The sequence below is a fragment of the Crocodylus siamensis genome, chromosome 4, assembly GCF_052110815.1.
Source record: "Crocodylus siamensis isolate JL-2025a chromosome 4, ASM5211081v1, whole genome shotgun sequence".
Lineage (NCBI taxonomy): Eukaryota > Metazoa > Chordata > Crocodylia > Crocodylidae > Crocodylus > Crocodylus siamensis.
The window spans coordinates 164,909,178-164,922,406 of NC_143398.1; the positions used below are offsets into that span (position 1 = coordinate 164,909,178).

General features: G+C 42.5%; 1 protein-coding gene across 2 annotated transcripts in view; it reads left to right on the forward strand.

Moving 5' to 3' along the window:
• Positions 1-13,229, forward strand: part of BMPR2 (bone morphogenetic protein receptor type 2) — a 197,104-nt gene that overhangs the window by 174,563 nt on the left and 9,312 nt on the right. For both annotated transcript variants that reach the window (XM_090044768.1, XM_090044767.1), the window contains 4 exons: positions 1,110-1,257; positions 2,198-2,334; positions 9,999-10,171; positions 11,331-12,610. In XM_090044768.1, coding sequence (XP_089900894.1) covers positions 1,110-1,257; positions 2,198-2,334; positions 9,999-10,171; positions 11,331-12,610 — 1,738 coding nt within the window. The remainder of the gene's footprint in view (positions 1-1,109; positions 1,258-2,197; positions 2,335-9,998; positions 10,172-11,330; positions 12,611-13,229) is intronic.

A 13,229-nucleotide genomic window follows, 5' to 3' on the forward strand; every position in this document is an offset into this window, starting at 1 on the left:
GTAGGATGCTAGAGGGGTCACAACCCCTTCCTACCTGGTAAGTTGTACAAGGGAAGGGACTTCTGGTGGCAAAGGTCAGGAGTCAGGGGGTGGGACGTCCAGTCCCAAGATGGCGAACAGGGGGTGGGGCAACTGAAGGGCCAGGGCTACCCATGCAGTCCTCGGCAGCTCACCAAAACTCATCAACTGGCCCTCTGCCCAAAATAATTGCCCGCCCCTGCCTTATATTGATAGCATTCATTCATCTCACATAGCCCCTAAACACTCCTCAAGTGGTAATGTTTTTTGTCATAACCAATCTAAACTGGATTTTAAGCAGTGATCAGGATATAAATGCCTCAGATCCTACAACCAGTTCTTTACAGTCCATCCTTTCATCTTTGGAATATCATTATATGATCAAACTGGAGAGAGCATAGGGTCATAGAACACACAAAAATAATTCAGTAGCTGCTTCTTTCTGTACTTTTGGCTAAGGATGGATATAAGGGAAACTGAATGTAAGGACCTTAAGAACAATGAAATACTGTTCAGATGAAGAGTGTGAAATTCCCAGTATATTTCAGTAGACTCTTGTTTTCCATTCAGTGAAGCTTTGCTGTTCTTGCAGTACAGCTTTACATAGTGTTTTCTACTGTGCGAATCCTCTTGAAAAGCAGCTATTTTAATAATAGTTCTTAGTATTTAGGTGTTTAATTTCTCAGGAATAAAGAATTGATTAACTCTGAACAAGGTAGAAGGGAGAGGATTAAGTTATCACTGTTTAAAGGGTAAATTAATTCTTTTCGAAATGGGTCTTCTATTCTAACAAAATACTCTGCTATATAATGAAGTTACTTGGGGAAATAACATTTCACTTGAGGAGGTTACACTGTGTCCTTCTGAAGATGACACAGTACAAGAGCTATACTTACATATTTCACATTTATTTAGTGAGTACAACAACATTTTAGAGACCAAGAAAATAAGAGGAATAAGAGTTGCTTTTCCTGCTAAATTGTAGAAAATAGACTATAAGATGGGGTAGAACAAAAATAGGACCTTTAATAAACTAAGTCAAATGTAAGATTAAGTTTCTGAATTAAAAATTTAACTATATCTTTCTACAGGTTGGTACAATCCGCTACATGGCACCAGAAGTACTGGAGGGAGCAGTGAACCTGAGGGACTGTGAATCTGCTCTGAAACAAGTAGATATGTATGCACTAGGCCTTATCTACTGGGAGATTTTTATGAGATGCACTGACCTCTTTCCAGGTAACTGTGGGATTTACCAGAATCATAAATTTCCTAAATGCATTTTTTAAATCGGATCCATTATGTTTGTCACAGAACAGAAAAAAAGTTCTTGTTTTTAAACATTAATCCAGTGCCATCTAGTGTTCAGGAGTATTACTGATATCAATACAGTATGCATAGTTGTAATATATTGAAATCACTGGTGTATGTGGCCTTTTATTTGCCCTGTTAACCTGCTTGCAAGTCTGTTTATAATGCAGTTTGGATGAATCTTATCACTGTCTCGCATTTCGGAACCATCATGTGTTGGGAAGACTACATAGTCAAATCAATTGATTTCCATAATTGATGTAGCACCTTACATGCATCTCAGTTCTTGTTATTGAATATTTGGAAGGGAAGTTACTGTGATTTAATGCAGATCATCATGGTTTTCATGCTAGCCTTTGTCTGTGCTAATGCCTGCTGAACGTTCAATGGACTCAATAGATATAATCTAGGGAAAAAGATAATGGACTTGTAAAGTGCAACACATTAAAAGGTTGTTCATAGCTACCCTTTTATTTATTACTGAAGTGCATCTTGCGGAGTTAACAGGACATAGAGTGCAATAATCTATACCTAAGCAGCTGCACTTTACGGGCTGGGATTACAGTTTCTTTTCCTTCCTGTTCCATATTAAATATAAGGACAACTCCAGTCTGCCTTGTTTTGTGCAAATTAAGTATGGTACACAGGCTCTTGACCAGCTCTTTGTCCCTTGCATGGATGAACTCTCAACTGGCTGCTACCCACAGGACATTGCTAAACACTTCTGTTTTCATATTTATCTATATTATGTTAACTTAAAGTCTTGATGGGGAACAGAAACTTCCCTGTCAGCTCTTGCCATCTTAAAGCCCGTTGGTTCACTATTGCTTTGTTTCATGGGGTTCTTTTTCTTTCTTTTTGCCAACAGGGGAGTCTGTGCCAGAGTACCAGATGGCATTCCAGACAGAAGTCGGAAACCATCCCACTTTTGAAGATATGCAAGTCCTGGTGTCTAGGGAGAAGCAGAGACCAAAATTCCCAGAAGCCTGGAAAGAGAACAGCCTGGTGAGACAGCATATTTACAGAGAAGTTTTGGATTGAGCCAGCTAAGTGGTGTTCTCACTCCTCAAAGCCAGATGTTGCATATATTTTTTCTAATTGACATTAATATTTAAAGTTTAGGAGTTGGTCTAGGCTGCACTTTTTAAATAATGAAGTCAATTAAAATACTTTGTATAGAACAGTTCATATTAAAATAAGGGATTCTGAAAAAAGAAATACTGTGATTACCACCAGATCTTAAGAAGTTACAAGTCAGAAGGACATGTCATATTAACATTTGTATGTGTATTATAAGTACAGTACACTTGAGGCAAAAATATAAAAATATTCCCTATAATATTTCCAGGATATCCAAGAATGCTCAAAGATGTTACTAATGAAAATTTCATTATGCTTGCAAATAAAGCCAAATAACACAGATACTGTAAGCATAGCATTTTCGTAATCATATTCCTTTTCCCAAATTATGTATTTTATAAACTACTGAATTTTAAAAGTAATATAGTGCTTCACATTTTTATAGTTATTTGAATTTTTTATTCTAAAACGTGTGAATAATGCAGATTTCTGTTGTTGCTGTTGTTTATATTATCATAGCACACAGATGCACTAGTCTTGGCCCAGGACAGAGTACACTACAGACTGCACAGCCACTGAACACAGATATATCCCTGTCACAAAGAGTTTACTGATAAGTATCAGACAAGAGAACAGATAGATACAGACTGATGGCAAAGACAATATGACAGTTTTGGTCAGGATGGTAGTCAGCGGCTTCAGTACACTAACAAGATCACTTTTGTCAAGATTTTGGGTGCATCATGACAAAGGAGATATTTGAAAAAGAATAATGAAATAGCTTTAGGATATTAAAGGAATCTTCTCCCGAGTACGTACAGTAGCAGAGAGAAAGCACAAAGGTGCTTGTTTGGAAATCTAGCAGATGTGAATGGCAGCTTGCCTTCTGAGCCACTTACCTTACAACCTCTTCATACTACACAACTGGTGAAGAGTAGAAGGCAAAAAGTCTTGAAGGAGAAAGCAAATTGTTTGTTCGTTGAGTCAGAAAAGCATGGGCCAGCAGAGGGATGAAATAATAAATGATGGCCCAGGAAACTGAACTTTGCATCAGCCTTCTAAGTGAATATAAACTGTGTCAAAGCCAAAGAAAGGATATTGCAGTAATTGAGACACAAGATGTAAAGGGCTTGGGCAACCTGTGTGGATAGAGAGACATGCCTAAACATAAGAGATGCTATGCAGAAACAATATGGAGGATTTGTACATAGCCAGAATATGAGGAATTAGACAGAAGTCCAAAGTGAACGGGAGATCCATGTTATAGTCTGAGTGAAGGCAAATTGATGGTATCATCTACACTAATTAAGAAAGAGAAGATAGGAACACGGGTAGCATGCTAGGTGAGGTCAGTGGTCTATCTAGCCCAGTATTCTGTCTCCAGGAGTGGTAGAAATGAACACTATAGAGGAAAAGCATTGAATTGGCTATCTCTAGTGTGATCTGTCCCCTATTCAGTATCCTCCCTGGCTTCCACCACTATTGGTTGTCCCCTCAAAGGGGACAACTCCAACTGTTCTGTTCAGTACCCATTAATAGATTTATTATTCATGAATTTATCCTGTCCCTTTTGAACCTGGCTATGCTATCTGCCCCGACCACCTCCTGTGGCAGTGAATTCCATAAGTTAACTGCATTGCGTTCAATAGTATTTTCTCTTGTTAGTTTTAAACCTGTTGCATCTTAATTTTAGCAATAGCCCTTAGTTCTAGTATTCTGGGACTTGGTGAACAATAGTTCCCTGTTCACTTGGTTCACATGTTTCTTGATTTTTATAGACCTCTATCGTATCTCCCCTCAGCCTTCTCTTTCCAGATTGAAGAATCGTGGCCTTTTTAGTCTCTCCTGGTATGGCAGCTGCTCCAGGCCCCTGATCATTTTGGCTGCCCTTCTCTGTACCTTTTCTAGTTCTCCTACATCCTTTTTGAGATGCAGAGACCAAAACTGCACACAGTATTCATAGTATTCAAAATGTGGGCATAACATGAATTTGTATAGTGACATGATGATGCTCTTTGTTTTGTTTTTGGCTCCCTTCTTAATGATGTTTTTAGAGAACTGTCTACAGTACCTCCAAGGTTTCTTTCCTTAGAACAGCAGGTTCAGAACTCAGCACTGTGTACATATAGTTGAGATTATTTTTCCCCATGTGCATGACCTTGCACTTGTTAACACTGAATTTCATCCACCATTTTTTCCCTACTCCGTAGCTTGGTGAGATCTTTCTACAGCTCCTTTGTGTCAGCTTGGGACTTGATTACCTGGAATCATTTGGTGTCATCTGCAAACCTGAAGATTTCACTGTGCACCTCCATTTCCAGATCATTGGTGAAAATTTTGAACAAAATAGGGTCCAGCACAGATCCCTGCAGGACCCCCTTTTGACTTCCCTCCAACCTGAAAAGTAACCATTTATCCCAGCCTTTCCTAACTTTTAATCAACTCTGTCCACAAAATAACCTGCCCTCCAATCTGTAGCAATGCAGTTTTTAGAAAAAAGCCTTGGTGAGGGCCCGAGTTTGTGACCTTTCTTGTTTTTCTTATTTAGGTATGCATTCCATTTTCTAAAGGATGCTTTTTTGCTTTGAATCGCCTCCTTAACTCTGCTATTAAACCATGCAGGGGTTTTATTGAACTAATCTTTCCTTAATACCCCAAGACAGGCTTGAGGTGTAAGGGAGAGATTAAGAGCTCTGTTTATTTGGGTTGAGCTTGCACTAAAGGCTGAACATCCACAAGATGTTGGAGAAATTGGCCCAGAGTTTAGTTTGAACAAACAGAAATGAGTTTGGAATAGAGCCGGATCTATAAATTGCCCACAGTAGGGATAGTAGTTGAATATGGGTTTAGAGATGAGCTTACCCCAAGGTAAGAGATAGAGGAAGAAAAGAAGGGGCCAAAGGCAGAGCCCTGAGAAACCCCTACAGAAAGCTGAGGAGGGATGAGGAGGTTCCTCTGAAGAACAGCTGAAAAAGTTATTAGAAAGGTAGGCGGAAAACCAGAAGACAGGCAGCCAACAGAAGAGCAGATTTCAAAAGGGACACCATGGTGAACTCTGTTGAAGGGGGCTGCTCAGTCAAGAAAAAGGAAGAAAAGAATACTGGTTATAAGATCTGGGTTTGAAAAACTGATCAGTGACTTCCGTTAAGAGCTCTTTCAGTAAGTTTGGGGGTGGAAACTGTATTGGTGAGGGCCTAGGTTGGAATTTGAGGAAATGAATCCCCAAAGTTAAAATGGAAAAGGCAGTTGAGGGTGGTAGTCAAGGGTAGATCTAGGGGGATGTTGTGGTGCAGTCACAATGCACTTTGATTCCTTTCCGCCCCTGCCATCCATGTTAGCCGAGGTCCTGTTCCGGCTACAGCCAGTCTGTGCAGCCCCTCTTCCAGAGCTGGACAGGCAGCCAGCAGCCCCTGCCATGTCCTGTGTGCCTCAGAGATCAAGGGCCTGATCCTGCCTGCACTTCCTTTTTCAAAATTCTGGATTCACTGTTGGTGGTAGTCGAAGAAGCAAGTGAAGTCAAAGGTGTTTTTTAAGATGGGAGAAATTAAAGCGTATATATTATGAGTGTTTAGGAGATTTTTAGATCTTGGTCCAGTTAGTTTAATTCATAAAGCTCTGGGATTCTCAAGGATTCTGCTCCATGTTAGTAAGTAGCTGAAACTCATTTTCTCCATAAACTGCTCCTAAGCTGCATCTAAGCTTGCACTTAACACATAGCAATAAACTGTATCAGAGTTTATTGCTCCTAGGCGCAGTGTTTACATATGTGCCTGGGACCACAGCATGTTGAGCCAGGGCAGAACAGCCCTGGCTGGCAGGGGGGTGTCTGGGGGATCCCCGCCAGCCTGGGGCTGCTCTGCCCTGTCTCAGCATGCTGCTGAGGGGCTGGCTGGGGCATGAGCATGCTGCAGTGCTGGTCTAGCCAGCAGGCAGCCCACATACACAGTGCCCCATTCAGCCCCGGTCACTGTCTACACTTGTGTTTTGGTGCACACAACTATTCTGCTGTAGGATGGTATTTGTCCCAGACAGTATTGTCCTATACCAGCAGAGTTAATTAATTTACTGCGCCCTAATATGGGTGCGTGTGTAGATGGTGATGCTTTACTGCAGAGCTAGTTAGTCAGCTCCACAGTAAGGCACACATATAGATGCATCCCTAATATTGGAGATCTTTACATGGAAAATGCAAAGTATCTTGATTCGCATGTTTATTTCACTACAGAATATAAAATAGTTCAGTAAGTGAGAGAAGTGGTGATTAAAAGAATCAAGAGATATATTATTGACTTCTGATGAAAACGGAGCTTTAGCTGCTCTAGCACTTAGAAACCGGTTTCAGACACATTTATGAGGAAGTCAAAGCTTCTGGTACTATAATGTTGTTATAAAACACATTGTGACCTGTGTTCCGGTCTACTTGCAGAGGTGTTTTATTGCCAGGGATCCTGGTTTTCCATGATAAAAAAAAAAAATCACAAATTCTCTGATAAATTGCAAATTCTCTGATAATCCCAAAATCTGTGGTTAAAATTAAATACCCCCCACAGCCCTGCTGGTGTCCCTCATTCCCCCCCACACAGTCCTGCTTCTGCCGCTTGCCTCCCACCCACAGCCTCTGCCCCTCGGCCCTGCTGGAGAAGGCCCCCAGCTGCCAGAGCTATGGGGCCAGGGACCCAGGTCTGTAGCCCCTTGCCCTGCACCCCCCAGATCTGGCGGGGTGGGGCAGGGCAGGTGTGTGCTGCCCCTGTGCACACAGAAGAAGTATGGCCAGGGCAGCACAGAGCTTGCAGCAGCAGGCAGCTTTCATGCGTTGCCCCACTGTGCCCTTTGTGCTCCCCTCTGCGTTTGCGACCCAGGGTTTGCAGCTGGCTGGGGAAGGGGAGGCTTGCAGTTTCCCTGCTCCCAGCTGGAGTGCCTGGCTGCCTGCAAACCCCCTCTCCTGGCCAGAGAGTGCCCAAGCTGGCTGGGGGTTGAGGGAGCAAGGGAGGCTGCAACCCCCCCATCCCCTCCTGCCAGTTCAAGTGCCCAGCTGGCTGCAAACCTCCCCACTCCTCAGCCCCCAGCCATCTTGGGCAGTCCCTGGCCAGGCACTTCAGTCAGGAGCAGGTGTTTGCAGCCAGCCGAGCACTCTGGCCTGGAGTGGGCAGGCTGCAAACCCTCTCCGGGTCAGAGTGCCTGGCTGGGGAGTGCCCAAGATGGCTGGGGGCTGAGGGAACAGGGAGGCTGCAATCCTCTTCCACTCCTGGTTGGAGTGCCCAAGCTGGCTGGGAGCTAAGGAGCAGGGAGGTTTGCAGCCAGCCAGGCACTCTGGCTGGCAGTGGGCAGGCTGCAAGCCGTCTCCTGGCCAGAGTGCCCGGCTGGCTGCAGACCTCCCTGCTCCCTCAGCCCCTAGCCAGTTTCGGTCCCCCGGCCCTGCCCCACAACCCCCAAGCCTCACTTACCTCCAGCAAGAACAGTGAGCCTGAAGTAGCCTCTGGTAGATGTGAGTGTCGGGCCCCATCCTTTCCCCTCTCCCTTCCCCTCCAGGCAGGGTTTCTCCACCCCTTTTGCAAACAGCTCTTGTAGGCTGGAACTCAGCCAGCCTGCAGAGCTCTTTGCAAAAGGGAGAAATCCGTGGGTTTCTCTTCTAAAAGGGAAAATCTGGATTTTCTCTGATTTAAAAATGGGAAATACGTGGTTTTCTCTGTTTTTCTGTGGGAAATGGAAAACCTGGATCCCTGTTCATTACACAGTTTTGGCCAGCACAGTTTAAAGAAAAAAAATCCACGTCTGCCATTTTGACCCCCAGATGCAGACTGAGGACCAAGGTAGGATTGAGAAGCCTGTCCTAACAAAACCAAGTAGTCCAAAGGAACAGGTATAAGAACTTGCATAAAAACCTTAACCTTAAATTTAGCAAGTAAATATAGATGCGTAACAGAATTGGTTCTTACAGTGAAGAAATTAGAAAATATTCATGAACCTAAAAGAAAGATGATTCTAATACCAGAAAGAAAAAGACAGTAATCTTAATGCCTAAACTTACTAAATTCCAAGATCTTAAAATCAGTTTATTGTGCGTCTCAGGCCTAGGACCAGTCTTGAGCTGGCTCTGGTGCAGTGCAGACATGTTTTTTAGGAGCTGCATACATAGCAGGGATAGGGTCTTGAACAGTCAGCTGATTGTCGGTCTCAGTCCAGGGACAGCATTGCAGCTGGTTCAAGACCCCTGCCCCCCAAGTTTGCCAATCCTTAAAAAACATGTGTGCACCACACTGGAGCCAGTCAAGACTCCGGTGTGGTGCTGGGGCTGGGACTGACGATCAGAAAGGTAGAGATTGTTAGAGATCATATTAAACGGTACCCTACAGCTGCTCAGAATATGTTCTAACTTTTCATTTGGCGTGGTAACACTTACTGCTATCTAATAAAACACATTGCAGGTGTCCTATGTGACAAGATCTTAAGTCCTTAAAAATAAAGGGTTTTGTTACACGAGTAACGGGGAACCTCCTTGTGACCCAGAGTTCTAAGCTAGAGGAACACTATCTGAGGGTAAAGCCAACTCTTTTATTAGCTATTAGCTAATCAATAATATGAAGCCACTTTACTTCTAATATGGCAAGCATATGTCCTAAAATATTCTAATTCTCTTATTAAATTATTCTAACTAGCCTAGAGCTAAACTCTTACACTTCTCTCATCTCTGGCCTACTTTACAATTCTCTCACCTTTACCATGGCTCTAAAATTATCTCACTGATGATATTTTCTCACCTTTTACCATTTCCTTAGAGTCTATTTCCCTTAGTCTGACTGCTTGGTATAACTTATGCAAATTAGCCTACTTTATCCTTTTGTATTCCTATAAAGCATTCTGGCTGCTTGCAGACATTAACCACCGCGCCGCCCCCCCCCCTTTACCTAAAAGAAGCAGTGTGTTAGTTCAACCTAACTATTCAGCGTCTGTATAGATCAGACACTTCTGTGGGGCTTTTTGGTGTTTATATCTAAAGCTGAGTCAATCAGCTATTAGCTAAAAGGGCCAAAAAACTCCCCTAAAGTACCCAGTTTATACAGATGTTTGGCGAGCCGAGTCCAGCTAAAGCACTGCCTCTTCTAGTCATGCACTTAACTCTCTACAGGAGTGTGCCCAGTTTAACGTAAAGCACCATTTTTTAAATGCCTGGAAGCAGCCTCTAATGCTTAATAAGGTCTGCAACAGTGTTCAAGGAGTGTGTGCTTGCCGGTATCCTAACTATGGCACTGTTTAATACAGCTCTGGAAGAAGCAAGTTTACCAGCTGTTTTTTAAAGAGAGTTCCATTTGGTTCAGCTCATGTAGGTGTGTTGTTCTGAGCTAATAGTGAGTGGTGAGGTTTTACTGACTTATTTTAAATGCTCATTATGGTGAACCGTAGAACAGTTAGAATATAGGACTATTAGAGTGACTCCTATATTTAGGTTACCTAACATGTTTCTTGTCTTGTTGCCCAGATTTTGGTAGCATTCTAGAATAACTGAAAATGATCACTCAATCAATAGGACAACAAAGCTGAAATGTAAAATCAAAGGTGAATAATTTGACACACGGCTTTTTTTTTTGCAGGCTATAAGGTCACTAAAAGAGACAATTGAAGACTGTTGGGACCAAGATGCTGAAGCACGACTGACAGCCCAGTGTGCTGAGGAGAGGATGGCTGAACTCATGATGATTTGGGAGAGGAACAAATCAGTTAGCCCAACAGTCAATCCTATGTCTACTGCCATGCAAAATGAACGGTAAGAAATGAAGTTTAGTGTTAGCCAATTAATATATTAATATTAATAATATATATTAATATTATAACTTCATCACCTCCAGGAGTAAATTTAGACTGTCGTCGATAGTAGTTGAATGTTCCTAGACCTGGAAATTGACATGCTTATGTGAGCTAGTTTGTACATAGACATTGTATAATTTGGTCCAGGTTGTTAATTTACTCTGTGAATCCACAAAGAAACTGATTCTTCACCGCTCTAAGTCCTCAAATTCCCCAAATATCTCTGAAGCCCATGTGCCTGTGATGTGAACTGTATTTTGGATAGAGGAGACTGGGGTGTTTTTTGTTGGCTGAGTTACATAGCCACCCAAAAAATAGACTTGCACAGTTAAAAGAGAGAAATTATTATGACCTGTCTTTGGAATTGCTGCTAAATGATGCATGATATTTCTGTTTAAAATGTTTCTGCTAAAAGCTATGTGTATTCATTGCCAGTTAGGAAACATGAGTTCATGAAATCACTCAGAGCCTCAGTTCTGCACTCATTCAATTAAGGAACCACAAGGTCAGCATTGAATTCATAATTATTCTGACCCTCAGAGGCGCTGTGAACTTCCCTTTTCTGACTGTAAATGATTCAGGTGGAAGGAAAGTCAGCTGAGTTGACATTAACATTTTATATATTCTATAGATGCATGTTGGGAGATATTATTGCTGTTCATGGTAGTGTTTCTTCTCATGTTAAATTTGTATTAAACACATGGATCACTTTTAACAAATTTGTTAGAACCATGGATTTTATCAAAATTTTGTGACTGCCTTGTTTTTTATTCCTTCCATCTCTAACGTTTCCTTTACCTACTGCCTCCTCAGCATCTCTTGTCAGCGCTTACTCTTGCTTAGCTCAACAGTAAACTAAGCAATCAGCATATGGAACAAATAGAACAACATTCCTCTTATTTGGCTTTAAAAAAAAAAACAAAGTAACATCCTTGATGAAGTCTCTTATCTACTAATGCCATTTCATGGCAGCCAGAGGTTGTAGAAGCTGTAGTGCTGTCAGAATTTATGAAGTAATTGGTCTCCCAAAGGAAAGCTGATTTAGCTTTGTATTACTATGTACTTGTTAATACTGTACATTATTATACTGTAACATTTTTCTTCCTTTATTTTTAAAGCAACCTGTCACACCATAGGCGTGTGTCAAAGATCAGGCCCTATCCAGATTATTCTTCTTCCTCCTACATTGAAGACTCAATTCACCACACTGACAGCATTGTGAAGAACATTTCCTCTGAGCATTCAATGTCCACTACGCCACTGACTTCAGGGGAAAAGAACAGAAACTCCATTAACTATGAAAGACAGCAAGCACAGGCTCGAATCCCTAGTCCTGAGACCAGCGTCACCAGCTTGTCCACCAACACTACTACCACCAATACAACTGGGCTTACTCCTAGCACTGGCATGACAACTATATCTGAGATGCCTTACTCAGATGAAGCAAACCTACATGCTACAAACATCATGCAGCCTATTGGGCCAACTCCTGTTTGTCTGCAGCTAACAGAGGAGGACTTGGAGACCAACAAGCTGGATCCAAAAGAAGTAGATAAGAACCTAAAGGAGAGTTCTGATGAGAATTTGATGGAGCATTCCCTGAAACAGTTCAGTGGACCAGATCCACTCAGCAGTACCAGCTCTAGCTTGCTTTATCCACTGATAAAATTAGCAGTAGAGGTAACTGGACAGCAGGACTTCTCACAAGCAGGGAATGGTCAAGCATGTTTGATACCAGATGTCCCATCTGCTCAGGTCTACCCTCTACCGAAGCAGCAAAACTTGCCGAAGAGGCCTACTAGTCTACCCTTAAACACCAAAAATTCAACAAAGGAGCCAAGACTGAAATTTGGTGGCAAGCACAAATCAAACTTGAAGCAAGTAGAAACTGGAGTTGCCAAGATGAACTCTATCAATACTGCAGAACCTCATGTGGTAACAGTTACTATGAATGGAGTGGCTGGGAGGAGCCACAGCATAAATGCACATGCTGTAACAACCCAGTATGCCAATGGAGCAGTGCCATCTGGCCAGACGACCAGTTCCGTGACACACAGGGCCCAAGAAATGCTTCAGAACCAGTTCAGTGGAGAGGACAGTCGGCTGAATATTAACTCAAGCCCTGATGAGCATGAACCTCTGCTGAGACGGGAGCAGCAAGTTAGCCACGATGAAGGTGTTCTAGATCGTTTAGTGGACAGGAGAGAGCGGTCACTGGATAATGGACGAACAAATGCCAATAACAACAATAGCAATCCTTGCCCAGTGCAAGATATAGCTGCAGTCAGCATCCAGAACACGGCAACAAATCCTAGCCAGACCCAGACCAGAAGAGTACAGAGGCCTAATTCACTGGATCTCTCAGCCACAAATACTTTGGATAGCAGTGGCATGCAATGTAAGTGCAGAGAGGTCTTGAATTTCCTTAACACTTTGTTATCCAATAACTAAGCATACCTGCCAGCATGCTTAGTTATTGAGTAACTTAGTAAACATTTGTGCTGTCTCTCACCCCCAAAAGCCACCCTCCCAAATTCCCATTAATGCTTAATTTTAGTGCTTAATTTTCTCCCAGTAAATTAGTTCTGTGCTTCAGACCCTCAAATATATCAGTTCTTTCTTTCTCCCCCATCCCTGGAATAAATCAATTCCCCTAATATCTGCTCTGTCATCCCAAGTCCAGTCACAAATAAATGCCTTCCTTTTTGCAGAACATTTCTGCTACTACTGAAAAAATAGAAGACTTTGAACCTCCCAGTCCCCCTCCACTGTGATTCCTCTTCTCACCCTTTCTCTTCCCCTAAGAGGTAGTGGCTCTGAGCTTAACTCCCTTCCCTTGCTCAAGAAGGGCTAGTGCTACATTAGTCACTGTGCTTCTTTATTTTCCACTTCTCTCCAGAGCAGCTAGTAGTCCTTCATCCTAGGCAGCATTTCTTCTTGCGCTACACAAGCCATGAGTAGGTTTCTCAAACCCTGAATTGTGCAATACAGTATTCCAGGGTAATTAAAAGCTGGGC